A 24,343-nucleotide genomic window follows, 5' to 3' on the forward strand; every position below is an offset into this window, starting at 1 on the left:
GAGGGAAAGATTGGAAGGAGGAAAGGTAGGGAAATAGAGAAAAAGGTAGCTTTTCCCTCTCTACTTTGCTACTACTTTTTAATTAAGCCGGGTAATGTAGTCTAGAAGAGGGATGTGATGCGTTTGTCATTGAAATTTATATAGCGCTGTCTAAGAAATTTTTTCCTACTTAACTTCAACTACCCAAAGGCTTTATACAAAGTTGACTCTCATAAGCTTAACGGTGTGATGTTTCAACATGCCTTACCGTGTCAAGGGTCATCAGAGGATGCCGCTAGCGGACATCCGCCTGACAACGACCACAGCGGAAGAAAGCCTGGTACAAATTTATAAGGGGCACGAGAGATTTTGGCCAAGGAAATTTATCGGGAAATTTATCCATACGAACTTAAAGAACAGCATACCCCGTGTGTAGTGATGGGAGGTAGCAGCAGATTGTATTAAGGAAACGAACTTTTAATATGGTATTTTTTTAAAAACATCTTTAATATTGACTCCCTATTCAAACCCATCAAAAAAATCTTGTGTTAAACTACAGGGCAATGTCTGGAATCATGGTAAGATGCACAATCAAGTTATTGCTTACTTGGTTCATCAATTTAAAGCTATCTTATAGAAGAAAGAGGATTAATGATGATATTAATAAAATGACTGTGATTAAAAATGTTGAAAAAAGGGGGGAAACATGGTTGTTCGTGTAGCAAAAATCTTACCCTATTTTCGAACTAAGGAAAATGTTTGTTTGACTTCTTTTGGTTGACAACGAAAAATATGATTTCATTTCGGAAGAACAAGCGTAAACCAATAGTGCTTCAGATAAGAGATCGATATAAAGCGCGTTCTTTACAGCGCACACTTTTTAGAGTACTCTTGTAATTAAATCTCTTTTACGAGTGGTTTGATGGTGTAAGTGACTTACATTTCATCAAAATGGAAGAGGTTAGCGTTACAAGTTTTACTAACAATATCAATTAAAAAATTATTTTTTTTTCAATAGCGCGACTCAGCCCGAGGGAGGGGTGGCACTAATTATGTACCAGCCCCTTATCACTATCGATACTGAACTTCAGCTCAGACTCACACACAGTGTTTGTATTCTTGGGTGACTTTTCTTGTTTTTAATCAAGTTTAGACTCCTTCCTACCAAAAATGATCAAAATATAGGCCCTTTACCTACTATCTGACTCACTCAAGCGAACAACCGAACCATGGAGAAAGGATTTCCTCCCAGATTCGACCTGCAACAGCAGATTGGAAAGTAAGGCACTACAAGATTGTGGCCTGATATGGACGACACCGTACACTTTTGTCACTCTTATTTTCATCACGAGCTTAAGTTGTGTGATTCAAGGGATTTACAGTTTGGTGCTGTGTTTGGTTATCTTTCAGGGGTACTTTCAGTGTGATAAAGCGATGCATAGACAAGAAAACAAACAAAGTTTGCGCCGTGAAGATTGTAGATGTGGACAAAATGACATCGTCCTGTGGTCTAACCGAATCAGGTAAAAATCAAACACCGCTTGAATAAAACTGTCAATTCAACTAAAATACATCAAAATGACAGTAAATGAATCTACGTTTACTGTTTAACGGTATCTGTTTTGTAGTACAGCCCTCTAATCGGAAGGATGAAATTCGGATTAAAAACAATAGTAGAAAAACCTGCCTGAAGATGCGGACTCCCTGCCTCGAATTTCCAACTTCTAACGTTTCGAGATTTGTTGAAGAAAAACCATCTAATATAACTAAATCTGAAGGAATAAATAGTATTCTTTACTTTTCATTATTATGTATTTTCGAGATGGTAGTTCCGATATTATGATCGATCAAAATTGTTTCCAACGTACGCGCATATTCATGGTAATTTATTACAACATTTTGAGTCAAGTTTTTAATCGTTTGGTGCGGAGAAAAACTCCTTCATTCACCATCGATCCCTTGATATTCTTACGGTATTCAAAGATCTATAACACCGAAGATAAGCTGCCCTTGTCTTAGTTTGTTTATGTAGCAGAAAGCAGAGCAGTGTCGAAAAATCCGATTCGCGTGTAGCTCATTGTTTTACTGAAAATTAATGCATGGAAGAATTACGATCCCCCATCTTCACCAGCTGTTTGGTATTTTAGAATTTGCGCGCTGTAAACCTAGAGAGAATCTTTGCTATACTAACTTTTCTTTCTGTTTTCATGGCTAACTTAGATCTTCATCGAGAGGCAAGGATTTGCCAGAAATTGAAACACCAGCATATAGGTAAGTATTTGTTTTTGAATACACTTCTGTACCGCCGGGTCTTAGGCCATACGCGGTGCAATATTTCATGAATAAGTAGGCTTAAATTTCAGATTTTTAAAATCGTTCCCGTCAGCAGTTGACCCAGTTCTGTGAAGTTTTAGTTATTAATCTAGATGAATAAAAGATATTTTCTACAGTTACCAAACTTGTATCTTGCTAGCATGTTTACAACCCATATCGTTACTTCCCTTGTATTGTATTAAACCCAAACAACTTGGACACGGTTTTGTAGCTCCACATGTGAAGCCATCATTCCGATAACTACATTTATCCATTTATTCTAACAGAGACTCGATTTGACTTGCAAAAGTGTTTTCAATAATAACCCTCCCTCTTAATTTATTTTTCTCTCCAACTAAAAAAAACTCATTTAACTTCCAGACATCCACTCCACATTGCACAATACATTTTCACAAGATATTTGTGTTTTGACCCTAAGGCATTCCAGACTCCACACAGATACAACTCCCCAGATATTACATTCTGAATCATGAATGTCTCAAGGCATTAAGTATTTATGACCTACCAATTGGCTTTCAAAAAATTTGTAAAGTTCATTATTGTCATACAATAATATCGTAAAAACAACAAATTATGAAACTTTTGGGGTACAAGAATAAGAAATATACATATAATTAGCTCATGCCACACCCGTTAGCATATACTTGAAACTTTTTTGTGTTAAGTAGCAATTCTGGCCATTCAAGATGTGGTTTTGAATGTTTTTCCAAAGCTTGTTTTTACCACAGCTATTGCACTTCACTTCAAATATCATTCTCTCAGGAGTGGAAATAGATGTTGTTAGATAAGATCAACACCATTCATCTTGTTAATCCAAGAGTTTCCCTCATCTTCTTGTCAGTTTTTCATTACCACTTTTTTAGTTGCAAAATATTTATGAACCAGTTATTTCATTTCTCTAAATGAAATTATAATTTGTTATTATTTCTTATTAAATTCCTTAATTAATTCTTTATTATTTCTTTTGATTTTGATGTTTTTATCCTCAATAAAGATGATTTATTTTTTCAATAATTCTTTAAAAAATTACTTTAGTATAATTTAGTATTTATTCATGAATAGTTTTAAGGATTTGAATCCCAGCAGCCATTAACAGACAAGTCTTATCATGTACTTCCCCTATCGACTTTTTTCTTATGGTGTCATATCTTGTGGTTTGCAATAATCTCCTGAAATGCCACAAGTATGTCGATTATTTTAATAACATGTTGTTTTTGATTTTAGTGGAATTAATTGGTGGCTATTCCATGGATGGATTTGTCTATATGGTTTTTGAATAGTAAGTATGAATACACTTACTCTAGAATTAAATATCTTACAAGCTTTGAGGGCTTTCAAGTGATAAGAAATACTTCCAAACTCTTGTTGGTTAGGGTTTCTGAGTACTGATGATTGTTTTTGCTTTACAACCATTACTAACACTTCAGGAATAACAATAAGATATACAGTCGCACCATGAAAAGTTTATAGTATAAGTAATTCACATTATAAAAGATATGACAAACAAGGCCTTATTTTCATTCTATCTTCTAAAATCCCTCCCCCTCCCCCAAATAAAAAATATTTTATCCCTTACAAAATATATTCAAAAATATTAGCGAAAAATATATGCTAAATGTATTTACACCATTCTTGAAGTGTTCTTGTACTTTAAGTAGCATCTAGTGTTTGCCCTTTGACTTGTAATCAATGTAAAACATCAGAATATATACCAATAGTGTCCTGTTACATGTTTATTTATATTTCATAGTGTATATACAGCTTGATCATGTATGTACATTATGAGTCTAGATCATATTCATGATGTATGTGTTTAGCTGCTATATTATATTTTAGAAGTACTCTTCCTTGCCAATAAAAACATTCCTTATTTTACAGCCTTTATAGCAATCTATTACTGTCTCATGAATGTATATAGTTTGATATATGCACATAAATGGCTGCCAATTATTAGAACTAACTACTTATTTATGTTTGGCAAAAGGATATTACCTTGATTTACAGTCTTTATGTTGTATGTCCCCAACTGTGATCATAACATAGTTATTAAAAGCACAATAATTTACTGCATAATATAGGCTGATCCCCACTGATGCTATTCTTTACATTTTACTTCATTAGCATAGACCGAACTTTAAGCTACAAAACAAGCATTCTCAAGATGGAAAAATAATTATTTTCATTGATAGTTTCTAAGAATTTCAAACCATTTGGCTTGATACACTTTGATTTTTTTTTTTACAAGAAATGTACAACTCTTACCACCTAATATTCAACTCATTATACTACTCATTAAACCTTTTGCTAATTTTTTGCAATAATTATCATACTTTAGTTTGGATGGTTCGGATCTGTGCTTTGAAATTGTAAACAGAGTTAATGCTGGTTTTGTCTTCAGTGAGGCTGTTGCAAGGTACAGTGATAATAAACTTATAATGCACTATATATAGCTTCAGGTTATATTTTTCAAGAGTATTTATGAATGAGTGGCATTGTTTTTTTCATACAGCCATTACATGAGACAAGTTCTTGAAGCTGTATCATTTTGTCATGAAAGAGGGATTATCCACAGAGATCTTAAGGTTTGTAAATTACCATATTAGTTTTTGTCTCGCATACTTCCCCCTTGGTATTTCAGCACCCCCTAACCAATACAAATTACCCTCCTAACAGAACTTCAACCCCCCTTTCCCCCACACCCCCCCCCCCCCCCACCACCCCAACCATGACCATCCTATGTCACTGACTTACCAATTTTCTTTAGCCCCACAATCTTCTTCTCGCAAGTAAAGATAATTCTGCTCCATTAAAAGTTGCTGATTTTGGTGTTGCTGTAGAACTTCCACCAGAAGGATATATCTTAAGTGGTAATTATAATTTTGGTCTTACTTTTTTACTGAAATGGTGAAAAAGTTTCTGAAACAGCATGTTTATTTGAGCAACTACATAATTCCTGTGTTGGTTATTTATTCCATTCATAGGTCGTCTTGGAACTCCACATTTTATGTCACCAGAAGTGATTCAAAGACAACCGTATGGCAAACCTGTAGATGTCTGGGGATGTGGTACATTACGATTGATACTTGTTTAATAATTGATTATCTTCTACACCCCCATTGGGGTGCAGAACTGTGCTTCTAGCTGTGGACCTTTATCACACTGCAGCCATGTTGACTGGAATAATAGACTTCCCCCCAGGTGGTCTCGTATTCCAGGGGCGGATCCAGGATTTTGTTCAGGGAGGGGTGTTGTGCATCACGTTAACTCAGGGAGGGGTGCAACCTTAGAATCAAAGGGAAAAAACAGTATTGGTTATCTTCGAAATAGGGGCACAAAGTGGAATCAGGGAGGGGTGTGTACCCCTGCACCCCTCCACTGGATCCGCCCCTGCACTCAAGCACTTCAGTATGAGGTTATGCATGGTTAAGCAAAGGTCTTTATTCTCATGGGAATAAACATGAAGCTGTGTGATAAAGGTACATTATTTTATAGATGAAGTCGACTCCTTTGTTGGTTGTTTGTAATGGTTGTCAGTTAGTTACAGTAATTTTAATAACTTTGTGTTTTTTTGGTCATTTCAGGTGTGATTTTGTTCATTTTGCTGGGTGGGAATTTCCCCTTCCATGGCACAGGAGAAAAAGTCTACAATTCAATCAAAAAAGGACAGCCATTGGTAAGAAAAACAGATAAACAAACATTTGATATTTCTTTGTTATTTACCAATAGGAGAGTAGGAAGAGATAACTAGCTAAAAACTAGTGTGAGCTCAGGGGCGGATCCAGAATTTTTTCAAAGGGGGGGTTGTAGCATTGATTGAGGTACTCGTTTGGCGGGAAAGTAGCACAGGGTTCCCAAATGGAAGTAGGGTCTTATGATAATGATTATTTGCTGCAGGCGAGCATGGTTGTTTCTGGTCCCACACACGGCATATAGAAAAAAAGCGAGCGAAATGTGTTCGGCAGTCCTGTTTTAATAAAATTTCCGATGCTGTTGGTGTTGTCATAAAAATTAAAATTAAAAAAAAAATCACAATGGCTTTCATTGGGGGGGCTGCAACCCCCAAAACCCACCCCTAGATCCGCCACTGGAGCTGCGTCGGTGTTTCTAATGAAACAGTAATGATAAAAGGAGAATATATCATTTAAATTACCTGTGAATAAATGTCCTTTATTTTCTTATATGTTTTGTGGGTTTTTCTTAAACATCTTTGATTTTCCCTCCTTCATAAAAATCAGCATTCCTAAATTACAATTTAACAAAGTACTAAGATGAAAAAACACCTAATTGAAATGCTAAATTTAAGTCCATTCTTTAGAAATACTAATGCTGGGGAAGTGGAAAAAAGCATGAAAGTGCTTCTTGGTTTAAATAGGACATTTTTTCATTCAGATGAAATCAAAGCAATGGGACCATATCAGTGAAGAGGCACAAGAGATTTGTATGCAGATGATGAAATCTGATCCAACACAGAGAATAACTGCTGAAGAAGCACTTTCTCATCCTTGGTTTAGAGTATGTATAATTGTCCCCTTCACAGTTCCCTGCGCCATCTTGAAAGGTAGCCCTGCCTTTGCATCGAAGCGAGACTAATGGTGAGCTTCAATGATAGAGACCTGTTTTTAACACATTGAACAATTATTAACATGTATCTGTCATTGCAAGCTCAACTTTCATCTCACTTTGATGCAAAGGCACAGCTACCTTTCAAGATGGCGCAGGGAACAATGAAGGGGACAATTGCAGCACCATTGTGCACCTTTAATAAGCTTAGTCTATACCATGTCCATCTTGTATAATGTGACCCTCTGGGTTAGGTGGCCTTTTGTGGTCCTCTAGGTTCAGTGGCTGATTCAACTGGTCACCCTGTGTTGAAAGATGGTTTAGGTAGCCCTTGGTGGTCCTCTTGGTTGAGTGGCTCCCCTGCATCAACTAGTCAACCAGTGTTAAAAGATGGGTTGGGTAGCCCTTGGTGGTCCTCTTGGTTGTGTGGTTCCCCTGGATCACTGGTCACCCTGTGTTAAAAAATGAGTTGGGTAGCTCTTGGTGGTACTCTTGGTTGAGTGGTTCCCCTGGAGCAACTGGTCACCCTGTGTTGAAAGATCCCCCTGTCTGTCTATGGGATGACCTTAGTAGAAATGGTCACCCTGTGTCAAGTGGTTCCCCTGTGCAAAGTGGTCCTCTGGGTGGAGTGACTCCCTTGGATCATCTGGTCACCCTGTGTTGAAAGATCCCCCTGATTGTCTATGGGATGACCTTAGATGAAGTGATCACCCTGTGGCAAGTAATCCCCATGAAGTGATTCCATCATATCCTCTTGCTTTTAGTAGATCCCATGCACCTCACAATCATTTCTGCATTTGTTGCTCCCCTTTTTTCACATGCAAAAGTCCTCCACCTTGAATAGAGTTCCCCCCTCCCCCTTCATGTCTACTTCCTCAAAGAGTGCCCCCTCATTTCAGAACAACCTTTGGTAGTCTTAAAAATTGTAAAAATTCTTAATCGTTATCAACATTACTTTTCTTATCTAAATGTTTATATGCATTAATAGCTTTCATTTTCTCCAAATTCTAATTATCTCCTGATCAAGATACGTAAAGTATATAAAGTGCTCACCAACCTAACAGATGTCGTCTGATTAGTCGTCTGATTATTGCAACAAAGCAAACAGTTCGTTTTCTACTCCTTTGAAAATACCATCTTTAATTTTAATTCAAAAAGACCAGGTGTTTTCACCACGACTACTTACTTTCCCAACTCAAATAACGCCAGTATTCCACTTTTCACTTCATTTTACCGTAAAAGTTTTTAATAATTCCACTTCAACATTCTTGGTCAGCTGTCCAGACTTTCGGAACTTGTTTCAGTTTCTTCTATCACTTTCCTAAGAATATCAATACCCAAAAGCAAAAGATTTCCTCTATCAGATATTACAATTTTGTAAATTCTTTAATTCAGAGCAGAGAAATACCAAGACGCGACCATCTTCAGGACAGTGTTGACGAAATGAAGAAATTCAACGGCAGACGCAAACTCAAGGTGGATATATATCTTATTATTTTCTAAAATATTCCATTTGCATTTTTGCATTATATTTTCTATTTATCGAAACTAAAAGCGCGTGTTTCGATTAAGTGCCATATGTTTCCAAATATTCGTGGAGAATATCTTGGGAAATTACCAGGGCTAATGATAATCGTGAGAAAACTGAGAAAATATGAGTCTTGGTTAACCACAACTAACAACGTCATTTACTCATTGTTTCAAATATTGCAGTAATTAAACCAAGCTTGGTCGTTCTGTACATGAAAAATTATTTCCTAAATTGGTTCTTGGGATCATTACGTTATTATTTGCCCAACTCATGAATATCATATAAGACATCAACTTAAGCGAATGATAGGATTTAGACATCTGTGATAAATGCAAGAGATGTGATCTGAGCTACTAAAGCTTCATTCATTTGGTGCTGCTCGCGGTTGGTGTAGCTTTCCGTTGATCTGTGGCGGCCGGACTTCATTCATCAATATGGCGGAATCTATCGAGGTTGCTCAAGACCCGAATCCAGTAATATCTTGAAACCTCATCAACATCTGATACGAACATTTACAGTCACTTAGATCTTATTTTTATTTGTGTGAATCGGGTTTAGTAAATCAAGTATTTTTTCATTTGTTAAATATTTTTATTTAAAAAAATAACATCCTTTGAATTCTATTCTTATCCTTTCTCTTCCAGGGAGCGGTCCTTGCTGCTGTTGCGAGTCGAAAATTCCCAGGTATTTTAGTGAATTTTGCTTTTAAATATTCATGTCTTCTTAGGAATTCTTAATTTTTGCTATTGCTTTTGCCATTTGTAGCGAAATTTAGCCAAAATTTCGTTTTTATTATGTTTTTATACGATGAAATTAATCATGAATGTCTCGTTTTTTCAGTTGTTAATGGAGACGTCGTTGGAACTCAGGTTAGGCGAACATTTGTTTAACTCGTTTTCTAGCAGTTAATCTTTTACCACTCAAGAATATTTATTAAGGATTCTTGTGGTGCGAATTTGAATGAATTGTACAGCATTTTACTCGTTTTGATTGGACGAGATGCGTTTTCTCGCTCTTTCATTGGTTCAGAGGGGAAGCCATTTTAATGCTACATCACCGTATGCTGCTACGAAATCTGCTTTTGCGCTCCTTGGTTTCTATAGAAACGGTGGCAGGGGTTTCTATGGAAACGGGCAACCCAGGAAATTGTGAAAAAGATTACTACTTTCTCACATGTTTATTAAATTTTACCAAATAAAATTCAAGATTTTCGCTGTTGAACGTAATTTTGTATAACGAATCATTTCTCGATAATAATACAAATGCCAAAAATTCGGGACAAATTAAAAAAATTCCAAATTTTCACGATTGAATGTTACATTTATTTTCAATTTTGTTATTGAATAAGTCAATGCTTTCACTATTGAAATAAGACTTCTTGACTTTCTTTGGAGCTATTTAATGCAAGTTCGACCATTCATTATTTACTTTATTTTTTTAATGAAAGTCGTGTAAAAACCTTGTCTAGACGAGCTCATTTGGTATACTTTTTCAATGGTTTGATTTATTTTTAAAGCTTTCGTTTTTTTATTTTACAGAGCGACGACGACGTTTTTGAATGCGAAGATGATGATCTTACTGCAACAGGTAAGTATCCTGTGCAGAATACTTTTTTTTCGGGTGGGGTGAGTGTGGGGTGAGGGTGAGGGGGTTGGATTAAGCTATTTTTTACACCTGTACCTTTTTCAAGTTTTTGACATAACATTAAGAGTGTTCTCTCGAAAAAACCTCCACCTGGAGAACTTCCCAGAATGATAGAATGGCACATTATGTTTATTCTTTGAGAGCTCTTACCAAGAAAACAGGTCGAGTGAGTGTTAGGAGCAGCACTTAAATGGTTTCATAAAAACATGATTGGATGTTTTACATATTCGTGCTTCTGATTGGTTCAAAGGGAAAACCATTTCAATGTCTACTATAGGCAACCAGCCGTTTCTCGCTGTTCACACAAAATTTGGACTTTTTTCGTAACAAATTATTTTATTAGAATTTTTTTACAGTAAACAGATTGCAGCCCTTATCTTATTTAGCCATGTGTTAGCGATAAAATTTGAAGGTTTACTGACAGTAATGATAGCGCGTTCTCGGTATTTGCACGGAAGGAAGCCATGCATATTGTTTAGAAACATTTCGGTTTTGATAGAATTCCTCTAGTGTTGAGTTACTGTCTTATTAGTCGGTTTGAATTTCCAACTTCTCAATCCGAAAGGAATACCGCGCATTACTGATCAAAGGAAACCGTAAACTAGTTTATCAAGTGGCTGAACTAATCAAAAGCACGAACTTGCACACAAGCCAATTAGAGTGCTCGGATAAAGAAGGCATTTAAGAGCCATGGCAAAACTATCAACTGTGCAATTAGATATCGGTGATTTAAGATAATTGCACCAAAATATAGACGAGCTAAAAAAATACCGGGTCAAATACTATGTATAACCTCTGACGTCCAAACAAGCAAACAAGATATCTATTAAATCTGCTAAGGGGGAGGGGGGCTTTTTCAGGGGAGTCGGGAGGGGGGGGATTAAAAACAAATTTTTTTTTTTTTTTTTTTTGTACACTGAGTAATATCTTCTTTTGTTACGCGCCCGCAGGTGCTGTCAGTCAGCTGCTTGATTCGCTAGAGGAGATCAAAGTCCTGACAGGTGCTAAGGAAAATGAGGCGAATTTTCTTCAAACATTTTTTGAAGATAAAAGATTGCAAGCTCTTCTGGAGGTGAGATACTATCGTTTGTCCTTCGTTATACTACAGGTCACTTTATTTTTCATTATTTACTTTTCCGAAACAAAACCTTCAATTATCGCCGGATGTATTCTGCACTTTTACAAATTGATTTTCTTTTCCTCTCTAGGTTTTATAAATAGTTTCATCTTAGATACCATTAAATTAGCGCTGGAGATTCTAAAAGATAAAAAAAATAGCAAAAATAGGTGATTTTTTTCGTAGACATGCGCGTAGAATCGATTATGATCAATCATGCATTGCGCAAGCGACAGGTACCTTTTTGTCACATCACCACAGGAAGCCTAAGCGCTGTATAAATGCTTCCAGAAACAGAGCAAAAAATATGAGAATGCTCATCAGCTCATTATGTGGAAACTTTTGGATAGGACGTTTGCATGATGGCGTCATTTGACTCCTACTGCCAAGATGCTTCGCGAATTTTCTCTCTAGTTTAAATTGAACAAAAGAAAGTGTGCAAGGGAGTCTGGTAGTAGAGGTCAATGACGCCATCGTGCAAATGTCCTATTGTGGAGTTCCTGGACTTCCTGTGACGTTTTGAAAGTTTAATAGACCCTAGTTCTTCGCGGGTAGATCGAAACTTTAAAAGAATAGCACTAGAAATATTAATAATTCATTCGGGGAATTCCAAAACTCCTCATTCCTTTCATTCCTTTGTCTGTCTTAAAAAGCCACATCTTCTCTGATCACACTTGGTCTAAGGTATGAATCTCTGTTAAACTAAGCCAAATAATACTCTTAGGTTTTCAGTATGCGATGATATTTTCGGGTTTAGTTGACTTTCGTAATCAACATTACTTATATTTTCGGTTTTTTCTTAATGAAATATAGACAAAAAGCCTCCAAACCATTTGATATTCTCTGTTTGTCCATATCGTAGCAAATCTCATCGCTTGTATCGTGATACGTCAACCCGAAGTGGTTTCTAATTCTGGCAGTTTAACTCTACGTTTGTTTTCTGCACATCTCTCGGCATTTTTATTAATTTATATTGTCGTTTCTTTTGTATTAACCATAAAACCTCTTAAATTATTTATTCAGACATTCATATGTCGCTCAAAAACGCGATAAGCTGCAGTCAAATCTCTTACATATTTTTTTAGATATATATATTGACATAAGCTTTCACTATCAGAATCTAAATCCCATAAAAATTATATATATTTTCAGACGGTAAATCTGCTATCGTATATTTCTTCTTCCTTTTTTCCCCCCTTATTATATTTCATTATTGAAAACGGTTCTTTTTATTATTTTATCGTCGCCTGATATTTTTGTCAACTGTTTATCGATATGACGTCATGTTTACCATCCTGTAGTCACGTGAAAGAACTATGTCTTCCTCAAATCTTTTTGATTAAATAAACATGGTTTATCTGCTGTAGCCAGGCACACTAAGGTGTGATCTTCCACCAGCGTGCGCAACTCCTATCTTAATGATATTTCCACCAATCTGTTCTTGTTTTACTCTGTGTAAGCTTTCAACTGACGCATATTCTTCTTCTCGTGAAACAGGTGTACGATAGGAGTCAAGAATGGACCGAAACACATGAATCCTGCCCGCCTAGTACGACGCCAACAGCGGAGCAGAACGCTAAAGAAGTGAGTAGATTCTCCAAATACTCGCTGCGCTACTTTCGATATTTTTTACATCACTGTGGATCGACTGTAGGGTGATAGTTCGCGCGCGCTTTACACCAAACACAAGACTATGGGGTAAACATCTACATCAGTTAGACTAACTGTACGGTCGAACCTCGGCTAATACGAACACCCAGAGGACCACAGAACGGTATACGGGAACAATCACAAGTGTTCGTAATAGCAAGGTGTCCATATTGATTTAACTTAGACTCGACTGTTATTCATTTTTTCCACGTAGTCTCTACTCAGGTTGTGTTTTTCCCTCAACGAGAATCAGTTGTTATGTGACATAGTGTTGCGTGACGGTAACATCAGGGCGTGGTGACCATTGACATCGTAATAAGAAATGCAAATGCCAAAATTTCAAAAAAGTAAAGAATATCCTTTTCTCGTTGCTAGTTGAAAATTCTCTAAAAATAAGCTAGAGAAAGCCTTGACTTCCAGCACTTTTGTGTCGTTCAATTTTCATTTTTAATAATTAATAAATGAACAAAAAGCAGATATATGGAATGTTAGTCGCCAAATCCTACAGATAACATCATTACATATAGCTATGAGCAATCGAAAAATAGCAGATAAATGCTGATGTTTACGTGTCATCCGTTTTCTGTGGTCTATCTGCTTGTAAAACCCCAAGGCGAGAGAGCGAGTGAAACTAGAGCCATTGAAAAAAACAATCACATCTACAGCCCAAGTCACTTTTGGTACAAATATACATTACCTAAGCAAATAGTTTTTTGGATTTCTTTTTTTTTTTTTTTTTTTTTTTTTTTTTTGCGTTTACATTTGTTTTTGTTGAGATAAATGATGTTTTTCGTTGCCATTTGAAACTTAATTCAATATTGTTTCTTGCTGTTGATAAAGAAAGAAAATCTTTTTGTTATCATTTCGAAATGATATGCATTCATGTAAGTTTTAGATATCTAGTGAAATCTTTGCTGTATGCGCGCAAAAATCTTATAATTATTCTCGTTCACCACTGCCGTTTTTAACTTCGTTTAAAATTCTCATTTTTTTTTTCTTGGATTTTTCCCGCAGCAATTTATTCACTACCAGCTATGTTGATTTTCTAGAACAGAGGCGCTCAAGTCAGTTCTTTCGATAAGTAGGACACGAGTACTTGATAAAAATTGAAATTCTTAAATTCACGACTTATATTTCGATTTATCTACCAGTAGTTTTGAGAAAGATCTCAAAACCAATTAACCAAGTAAGCAGTGCTTTTTAGGATTATTCTATTCTTCATATCCTTAAGAACTTAAGTAATAATTGCGCACGAGTTATATTGTGAAGAATATTAACAAATATCTCGAATCACGTTAGTATAAATTTTAACTCTTTTTTTTAATTTTTTTATTTTTTACTCTTTTACGACAAAATCCATCAATTCTTTATCGAAAAAAAAAAAACATTAAAAAACGCCAACGGCTCGTGTTTTTTTGGGGTCATTTTAAGTACTAGAAGAAGCAAATACATGGTGTTTAGGTTATTAGTATAGTGTAAAGTATTGTATGGTAGACACGTTGTCGCGTTTTATAATTGTATTATATTTTTGGTAGGTTATTGATTTAATCGAGTTCCGAGCAGAGGAAGACGACGATTGCTACGAGCTACAAAACGTTCTTTCGGATCCCTTTGTCATGGTGAGTTACCAAATATCTTTCTGTCTTCTCATGATTCTCACTTGCGCGGTGACCAGAAGCAAAGCTAAGTTGTCTATTACGATGCTATCGAAAATATGCGCGCAAACACAAGCGAAAAATTTAAGCCAAAACCATGTTTGTACTTGTTCTTATGCTAGCATCATAGTATAGTGGTGGGTGATAGTACGTTGATTTTTTCGTGGTATTTGAGCTTGCGTGTTCCTACCCACGCCATAATAATTTGTTTTCATTTTTCTTTTGTCTCCATTTACTTTGCAATAGTAGAGTGTATACTAGGCGCATCGCCATTGCTCTGTTTTTTTCATGAGAGATAGTATCTAGCATAAATGGTGATGATTATCATGATGATGTTAATGCTGACACTTGGGGATTTTGATCAGTAATTCAACACAAGGAAGATACGCCGACACAGCTAACTGAATAAATTCTTTCGCCCTATCTAAAACGATCATATGCGTCAATATAAAACCCAGAGATAATTCTATTACCATAGCGACGCAAATAGGCGCTTACTTTTATCACCCTTTTTGTTCTTAATCTTCTAAGAGATCGAAAGCTTAGCTTTAAATCTATGACTTATTATCTTTTTTACCCTGTTTTTCTAAGGCGATGCTCGAAGCACATGATGGGGTTCTGACGAAGACGAACGGTGAAGGGCCCGGTATGTCAGCGACAGACGGCGCGCCGAATGGTTATGATGGACCTGCCAGTGAACGACCAGCAGAGAAACTGACCCGAGTTCGACTTGTGCAGTTCCATAAGAATCCAAACGAGCCAATGGTAATGAAATACAATGCTAATATATTACTGTAACATTGAAATGGCTTCCTCGTGACTTTAATATCACAATGAAATGGATTCCCAAAATAACATTGAAATGGCTTTCCAGTTTTAAAATGAATTCCCAGATTTAAAATGGCTTACTTCCCAGATTTAAAATGGCTTCCCAATTTTAAAATGGCTTCCCAATCGATTATATATCACACTGTGTAATAAATTGCAGTTTGTACAGGGACATTAACAAAAGAATGGCTTTTACATTGCGCTCTATTTCGTGTTATGGCATCGAGAAGCACTGTAACGGCTTCCAAAAGTTTGTTTGTTACGCTCCATTGTTTCGCCGCAACATTAAAATGGCTTAATCCCCACTTCGAAAATGGCTCGTAGATTAAAAGTACGCCCTACAGAAGCTTTGAAATGGCTTCCTTTAAATGTTGCGCTACCGACGATAAATCGTGCTTACATTGAAATGCCTTGCAATTTTTCATCAAGCAACTTTAAATTTCCTCGCTCATGCAAATTCATTTTGTTTTATCTTATCTTGAAACATTTCTCCGTATTTCCATTTTCTTTTATTCAGGGTATCACGTTAAAATTGAATGACGAAAACCGATGTATCGTATCTCGAATTCTACATGGAGGAATGATCCATAGACAAGGTAAAATCGTTGTTTTTTTTACCCGTTATTACACTTGAACCAATGATTAAAGGACTTCTGTTTGGAGTCGGCAGTTTTCATGTCTCAGGTAATTGAAGCAAACACCTTGGACGTTGCGGCATGTTTTGTATGAGGGAGATTTTTCATTTACTAGGTAGTGGGGGCAGAAGGTAGTTTAAAAGAAGCTCCCGAGAGGTGGGGAGATATAATTTGTAGGGAATTATGATTAGGGGTGGGGGGCTCAAACACTAAGGGGTGTGGCGCAACGTTTGCCCGCCAATGAAGGAGGGCCTCGAGAAGGTAATAATTTGCCCAACCCCTTTTCCTGCATGATAATTACCCTCCCGCCAAGTGAAATAATCTTCCGTAGACAACAACCTTTCAGGACATCGAGTAGGATCATAGGATTTTTTAGGGGGAAGGGAATGAAGGGAAGAGTAACCCTGGGTTTTCGCAAGGCATTTAATTCAATTCAATTTATTTACATACTTTAAATAGAAATGAATATAACAAATCATAATTGCTTATATTTACAAGTTATTCTAGATTTTATAAAAAGATATATGAATAAATATTAAATATAAACAGTTACTACAGTGAGTGTGCAGCGATGGTTTAAGTACTATAAACTTTCGAGTAAACCATCACTACATACAGAAAATATAAATTATATCATGACAAGATTGTGGTGCAAAACTAGCACAAGTATTTTTAATAGCTATATGAATCACAGGTAGCCCAAGCTTGGTTTCTGTGGTGTCCTGTTATAAGGAAATGTATGGGGAATCATCAAAAATTTCAATAAAATCATCTAAACGTGAAATAAAGCCTCGAAATTTTACCCTATCATTGAGAAATAGCACTTCTTTCGCTCTGCGTGGTTATTTTTTGAATTTAGCCCGTTTTAAGGATTTTTTTCCCCACCAGTAAGAAATAAGAGAAGGTTGGAAACTCGGGATCCAAAAGCGAGCCATCACGAGTCTTTGAAACCTCGTACGTCTTCGAATTTTCTTTCCAGCGCCAAATTTTAGTCATGACCCTTCTCTCACATCCCTATAGAACCGAGAAAGTCGCATTAGAGATTAGTATTCGCGTCTTTAAGCCATGAAATTTGCCTGTATTCACATACTACCTCGCTTGTTCTGACCCGTACTTGGAGCTCACTGTACACCAGTTCAACGGATTTCTTTCGGCAACCGACCCGAGGTCACGCCGGAAGTCTTCGTATCGTAAATGCGGATTCGATTTGGATATCGTATTTCTTCGAAATTATAAGTTAAATACTTTTGTATCTTAGGCTGTTAAAAAATACACTCACCATAATTTTCGAAATTATAAGTTAAATACTTTCGTATCTTAGGCCGTTAAAAAATACACTCACCATAATTTTCGAAATCATAAGTTAAATACTTTTGTATCTTAGGCCGTTAAAAAATACACTCACCATAATTTTCGAAATCATAAGTTAAATACTTTTGTATCTTAGGCCGTTAAAAAATACACTCACCATAATTTCGAAGAAATACGATATCCAAATCGAATCCGCATTTACGATACGAAGACTTCCGGCGTGACCTCGGGTCGGTTGCCGAAAGAAATCCGTTGAACTGGTGTACAGTGAGCTCCAAGTACGGGTCAGAACAAGCGAGGTAGTATGTGAATACAGGCAAATTTCATGGCTTAAAGACGCGAATACTAATCTCTAATGCGACTTTCTCGGTTCTATAGGGATGTGAGAGAAGGGTCATGACTAAAGTTTGGCGCTGGAAAGAAAATTCGAAGACGTACGAGGTTTCAAAGACTCGTGATGGCTCGCTTTTGGATCCCGAGTTTCCAACCTTCTCTTATTTCTTACTGGTGGGGAAAAAAATCCTTAAAACGGGCTAAATTAAAAAAATAACCACGCAGAGCGAAAGAAGTGCTATTTCTCAATGATAGGGTAAAATTTCGAGGCTTTATTTCACGTTTAGATGATTTTATTGAAATTTTTGATGATTCCCCATACATTTCCTTATAACAGGACACCACAGAAACCAAGCTTGGGCTACCTGTGTATGGATGTATATATTTTGAAATTTTAGTTATATGCTACTATTGGGTATTCTTGAATTATTCATTTAGCTTTGTTATATAATAGGAACACTTCATCCTGGTGATGAGATAAGAGAGATCAATGGTGTTAATGTGGCTGATAAATCTATAGAAACACTACAGGCAATGCTGGTAAGCATGCATCATTCATACTCAAAGGAAACTAACGGGACGAGATACTTCTCAGTAACGAACATTCAGTAATGGAAGTTTTGTATCACTAGTCATGCGGCTGCTCGCGGCGGCACGCCTTATTTTAGATGGCGCCCAAAATAGATTCACGTATTCACTAAAGCTCATCATAAATAGCATTATCGTGCGACGATTGAAATATTAAATAATTAAATATTGATGATAATGGCGGGGAGATTAAATGGTACACTTCTACGTGAAAATGACGTTACAGCTACCAACCTGGTAGGGGGAGCGCGTTATATTTAGCTCTGCTGATAACAATGTTTGATTTAGTAATCTTTCTAGATGATAGTAATGATAATGGTGCTGGTGGTAATTGGTGATTATAATTAGTAACCATGACAATATTATCTATTTACAGAAAGAAGCAAGTGGTAACGTAACATTCAAAATCGTTCCCAGTTCCAGAGGGCTTAGTACAAACTCAGATGTAAGTCTTTCATGAAATGCAATGCGCGCTAAAAGGCTACGTAGTTCTTGCCTTGTTGGATGGTGTCACGTGATCCCCTCGATTTGCTTGATGAGGTCACATGTTACTTGGCCAGCGGTGTGCTTAGTTGGCTCACGTGATACTCGACCAGCGGTGTGCTTGGCGGAGTCACGTAATGCTTGGTCAGCGGTGTCCTAGGTGGAGTCAAGTGATACTTAACAAATGTCATGTCTTCTGATCACATGGTTTGTCTGTGTGCAGCTAGACATTTTCTAAACCCTTTCTTTTACTTGTAGGTGTTTGTACGAGCACTGTTTGACTACGATCCACGTAGCGATGATCTAATCCCATGCCAACGTGCTGGAATGGCGTTTCACTGCTCTGAGATCATGCAGGTTGTCAGTAAGGCTGATTGCTACTGGTGGCAGGCTAAAAAGATTAGCAATGACGGCAGTGACGAGAAGTTTGCTGGACTTATACCGTCACCTGAGCTACAAGAATGGTAAGAACACTGCGTCACTCATATCACTCGTTGCGCGCTTTCCAACTGAAGCTGCTCAGGACGAGCTTCCATTAAGAAGGCGCGACGAATAGTTTTCATTTGATTTGGGAAAGCACGGCACGGTCACAGTGTATTGTATTTTTTGAACCAATCAGAGTGCGTGAGAATACATCTTATCCAATCAAGAAAAGAGTAACATTGGCCTGGTTTTGACAAGCCATGGTATATGTACCCGTAAAGTTGAGAAATGAATATCCGTTAAATCAGTCAAAACGCGCGATATTTCTTTACGGTACGAAAAATCCTTACGTCGTACCATCATTTCTCGGCTTAAATATCGTTTTATTTGTTGTAACCATTATTTTTCTCTTGTCAGGAGAGTTGCTTGTATCGCTACAGAGAAAGCAAAGAAACAAAACGGTGGTAAAAACAAAACAGTTCTCTTTTCGGTCTTTGGGTATTGAACTTAGTTTTTTTCTGAATAGTATTCTAGCTGTTTTATAACGGTATTTTTTTTGGATTTACAGCTTCGTGTGTTTGGTTTAGTCGAAAAAAGAAAACATACAGAGATCGATATGTTGCGAAACATAATGCAGGTAACAACAATACCAGCTCATAAATGACTGACGCTCTGATCCAATCAGAACGCTTGAAAATACATACTGACCAATCACACGTAATATGACTCTAATCAATGTGTTTTTTTTCCTTTAGTTTTCGATCGCTTAGATTTGGTTACGTATGAAGAAGTCGTTAAAGTTGACTCGTTTAAAAGAAAATCTCTTGTTCTTCTTGGTGAGTTTTAAATTCCTGGGTTTTGCGTACTTCTATACCCTCCTTTCCTCAAGCCGCAAGATCTTGTATTTGGAAAGAAAGAATACAGCTGCCCTCAAAGTAACACAGGCACACGTTTGGACATGTCGGAATTCCTTTGTTTATTTAGCTACCCTATGGATACATGCCGATATTCTATCGTTTCTGCGCAAAAGTTGAAGCTTAAAGGCTGGTTTTCGCTAGCGACGGAGTTGGAGTCAGATGCTCTTCGAAATCGTAAGAATCGGCCCAATGTTTCCTTTTGCTTGGCTCGTGCTTATGCTTATGACGAGCAGTTTTCACTTGCAATTTTATGCATGCGACAAAATGAGAATCGGAATCGAAATCGGAATCGGAAGCAGTACAAGTGAAAACCAGCCTTTATTACGTTAATTAGCGGCATGCAATGTAAGTTAGTGCCTTCCTCAGAGTAAACCAAGCTCCCCGTGTTAATGCCACTGCCGAAAAAGAACTGGGCGAAAACGTTTGGTGTTTACGTGATGTGTGTTTAATATTCAGGTGCTCATGGCGTCGGTAGAAGACATATCAAGAACACACTTATTAATAAATTCCCTGACAGATTCGCTTATCCTATACCACGTGAGTATTACATGACATTTATTAACACTCATACAATAAGGAAAGGAAAGGGTTTATATTTGTGGGGGTGGAGGGTGGGGATAGTTTGGGCCTAAGCTCTCCCCTGAGGGGGGAGGTATGGCTTGGTGTAGTCAGGAAAAGTTCATGTTTATGGGATAGGGTAAAGATTAGATCAACCCTGAACTCATGAGAGAGTGGAGTAGATATTACCTTTATATCTGAAGGGTTGGGTAGGTTGGGTTAGGAAAAGGTTCGTATTTATTGGCATGGGGTGAAGATTAGATCAATCCTGAAGGGTAGTTTTGAGTGTCGGGAATAAAAGAACTCATGGTAGGGTGTGGTGGGCATTACCTTTGTACTTGAGAAGTAGGGTGGGGCGGGGGGGGGGGGGGGGGTTAGGAAAGGTATCGTATTTATTGGGGTCTGGGTAATCAAAAGCTCGGTACGCTGCACTTTCCCTCCCATGGCCATTTCCCACGCGGCAGCCATGTTAACTGGAACGATAGATCCTTTTCCCGCGTATCCTCGCATTCAATCGCTTCAGGAAGAAGTTACGCGGGTTTTTATTCCCATGAGAATAACATATAAAGATCCCATCAATCTGAATCTGTATTTCTTGTTTTGTGCAGATACAACTCGTGAACCAAGGATGGGTGAAGAAGATGGAAAGAACTACTACTTCGTGTCGGCAGAAGAAATGATCGCTGCTATAGAAGCAAATAAATACCTGGAGTACGGCACCCATGAAGGTGCTATGTACGGGACCAAGCTAGATACTATCACTTCCATCATAGATCGTGGTCTTGTGGCAATCTTGGACGTCGAGCCACAGGTACCTATACACTAACGAACCCGGGAACTTTCTGTTGACTTTGAAGACGAACTCTTACCTTTGGACAACAATCCGATATCCGACGAAGAAATAACTTTTTAGACGGTGTTTAAGTTTCCTTGTGTTATTCACTTGTTGTATTCAACACACGAACACAGTCCCAACTAATAATCAATAGTCATTATCAACACGTTGTAACCTTTAGATTTTAGATATGACTTTAGGACTTTAGGGATAAGAAGTCCCTCATTCCTTGCCTGGTCCCAAACACGTAAAGCCTTCAGCGCACCCACCTAATGATGTCCCTTGTACACATTCCGTGGCTTATCAAGAACGAACCTCATTGGATCATTTAGTATCTCGAATAAATGTTTACTGTTAAGCTAATGAATCCATATTCTGTTTAGGCTCTCAAAGTCCTTCGAACTTCTAAGTTTTCTCCATATGTGGTGTTTATCTCGGCACCGATTATGGCTGTAGAGATGAACGACAGACACGACACTTCTAGTGATCCTAACAAAGCTGAGGCGGTAAGTTCAATTTAGATTCGTTAAACCAATCAGCACACGGCACGATACGACTTCAGATGAACCCATCACGGTACACGAGACAATCTCGTCACGATACTTCAGTTAAAGTGCACCAAAAAATGAAATCAGTTGAACCAATCGAAGTGCGTAAAAATTTGACGTCACGGTACTACGTCAGTTTGACTCAATCCACACACGAAAAAATCACGTCAGGGACGTCAGTTGAACCAATCACATTGCCTGAGAAAATGACATCATTTTACGACGTCAGTTGAACCAATCACAGTGCGACATAGCACGGTCATGTTAATATACGTCGTTTGTGCCATTCACGACGCACGAGAATTCCTCGTCGTGGCAAGGTTCTTCTCGGCCAATCGAGATAACTCGGCACTTCCACTTTATAACCCTAAATTTGATCGATTCTTGCTTTCCTTTTCCAGGACTTGAGTCTCAAGCGACTGGCCAAAGAATCAGATACACTACGTCAATCATATGGTCACCTATTCGACCTGACTATCGTCAATAATGATATCGATGAAACCATTAACGTACTGGAGGAAGCCCTTGAAAACCTCTCTCAGAGCCCGCAATGGGTGCCGGTCAGCTGGATTTATTGATAAAGATATTACGAATAATGTTCATGTGCAGATGGCCTCACTAAGTAGCGCGCACATTACCAGAGTCCCTAAAATATAAGCAAAAAGTAAACAATACTAAATAATTGAACGAACTGATTTTGTTTTTTTCAGATGTTTTATTGGTTAGAATGCTAGGAGTAGTTAACGGCTTCTTCTTCTGCGAACTCTTTACATAACTTAATTTATCCTCGCTTAATTGCTATGTTTTTTGTTTGTGTCGATCAGATTTGTTATTTTAAAAATTGATAATGATGAACCAGGCGAATGGACGGTGAAGTGCGGTTATCGCCGAGTGTCCATTCACCCGGATGCGCACTGGAGACATTTAGTTAAAAATTCTTGACATTAATAAGAAAGGTTTTTGAAACCTTCAGACATGACAGCAAATTCTAATAATGGGTGCTTGGCGATAATATTATATTTCAGATTTCTTGAACTTGGGCTGTGGTTCTATAGGACCACAAAACTCGCCTCGCTGTAAATTTCAGACAAGTCTTTTCTTCCTTATGTTTACTAAGGGACCCGCGCGTAGCAAGACAGTGTGGCTCTTTTAGTTTGATGCTATCGTTCCTTGTGACTTTAAAGCTCGCTTGGGTAGGGAGAGAGGGTATTTGCATCAGATGCATGAGGCTATTGGAATTATTGGGGCAAGCTATTATTATTATTGTGTATAATGACCTGTGGGAATGAAACGCAGGTGACCACGAATTGTCTGGTTTTCTTTTCCGAAGATAAGCGCAACCTGGCGCAAGCGTAAAAAGCACATAATTTTTTATCTCTTGTGCCAGGATGTCTTCAGAGAAAGCGAAAACTTGAAGTCAAGTGTTTGTGTAACTCGATATTGTGTCGCTAAGTGAAAGCTATTTTTAACGCTCAAGGGAAGTTTTGTCTCCTTGTCTTTCAGGTGGCTCAGGTCAAACGTCGAACTTCACGTGAGCCGAACCTAATTGAAACAATGATAGCAAGGCGGTCTTCTCTGATGTCATTAGGTTCGGCTCACGTGAAGTTCGGTGTTTGACATGCATGAAAATGTTGCTAGAAAGCAATGGATAAAAAAGTGTTGCGCGATTTTATTTTCCGCACATTTTACTCTACAAAAGATCGTGACTCTTAAAATCAGTCACTCGTTTTACACATTTTTTTCAACCTTATGTTGCCTCTAATTATATCAAATTTTTGTAACCAGTCTAATATTTCTTTAGATTCTTTTTACGTCTAGATTTCTTATTCTTCTTATTGAGGGCTGAATCCCTAAACGCGATAGCGTAGAAGTAATTCTTAATAAGTTATCACAAATAAAAAGTTACCAAAAGATAGACCTTTGTATTGACTTGACTTGCAAAAAGGGATAAACCATAAGATAATTTGGGAGGGGGGTTGCAGGAATTTATGTTGCACGATATTTATTTCTTCGTAACAACTCGTGCACGCATTTTTTGTTTGCTCGAAATTTCTTTACTGAAAGGAGAGGTTGCGCGCTATTTTTGTCCATCTCAAATGTACGCAATGTTTCACCGTGTTTCTCGGTGTTTGTCTCATCGCAGCCTTGATAATAGATCTAAATTATACTAGCGCTTTATGTTCTTAGGATATTAAAGATAACTGAGCAAAATAATTGTACTCGCGGTTTTCCTCCAAGCTAACATCCCTTGCAGGGGCGGGAAGGCAACCCTGCATGGTTAAAGGAAAACAAATTGTCAATCTTTGATGACGACGGAAAATTTAGTGAATTAAGATTTAAAGCTAAAATATTACGAAAATATAACACTTATAAATGGATATTGGAGCATCCATGAAATTAAACCGGTGACCGAC

At 37.5% G+C, this 24,343-nt stretch overlaps 1 protein-coding gene across 2 annotated transcripts; it reads left to right on the forward strand.

The window, feature by feature from the left end:
- Window positions 1-1,049: 1,049 nt before the first annotated feature.
- Window positions 1,050-23,844, forward strand: LOC116295316 (peripheral plasma membrane protein CASK). Of its 2 annotated transcripts, none has more exons than XM_031703100.2 (29): window positions 1,050-1,258; window positions 1,390-1,502; window positions 2,200-2,250; window positions 3,538-3,592; window positions 4,649-4,726; window positions 4,823-4,895; window positions 5,078-5,180; window positions 5,295-5,378; window positions 5,895-5,986; window positions 6,703-6,825; window positions 8,269-8,349; window positions 9,049-9,088; window positions 9,245-9,273; window positions 9,943-9,991; window positions 10,999-11,120; window positions 12,663-12,749; window positions 14,351-14,434; window positions 15,062-15,235; window positions 15,816-15,894; window positions 18,032-18,117; window positions 18,542-18,610; window positions 18,907-19,112; window positions 19,489-19,535; window positions 19,640-19,708; window positions 19,827-19,907; window positions 20,445-20,525; window positions 21,155-21,357; window positions 21,765-21,887; window positions 22,331-23,844. In XM_031703100.2, exons 1-29 carry the CDS (start codon window positions 1,209-1,211, stop codon window positions 22,505-22,507), a joined length of 2,709 nt encoding a protein of 902 aa, XP_031558960.2. In that variant the 5' UTR covers window positions 1,050-1,208; the 3' UTR covers window positions 22,508-23,844. The 2 variants fall into 2 exon arrangements, with proteins under 2 accessions (XP_031558960.2, XP_088888775.1); XM_089032649.1 differs by having other exon boundaries at window positions 19,489-19,532.
- The last annotated feature ends 499 nt before the right edge of the window (window positions 23,845-24,343 follow it).

Source organism: Actinia tenebrosa, unplaced genomic scaffold (assembly GCF_029948245.1).
Source record: "Actinia tenebrosa isolate PJP-AT-01 unplaced genomic scaffold, QUT_ActTen_1.0 PGA_scaffold0__85_contigs__length_37466705, whole genome shotgun sequence".
In the NCBI taxonomy this organism is placed as follows: Eukaryota; Metazoa; Cnidaria; class Anthozoa; order Actiniaria; family Actiniidae; genus Actinia; species Actinia tenebrosa.

Excerpts from the sequence above, each read along its gene's own strand:
- LOC116295316 (XM_031703100.2), top strand. The coding sequence starts at position 1,209 with ATGGAGAAAGGATTTCCTCCCAGATTCGACCTGCAACAGCAGATTGGA. Across the intron at positions 3,593-4,648 it reads GTCTATATGGTTTTTGAATA|TTTGGATGGTTCGGATCTGT; the intron begins GTAAGTATGAAT and ends ATCATACTTTAG. Across the intron at positions 5,987-6,702 it reads TCAAAAAAGGACAGCCATTG|ATGAAATCAAAGCAATGGGA; the intron begins GTAAGAAAAACA and ends TTTTTCATTCAG.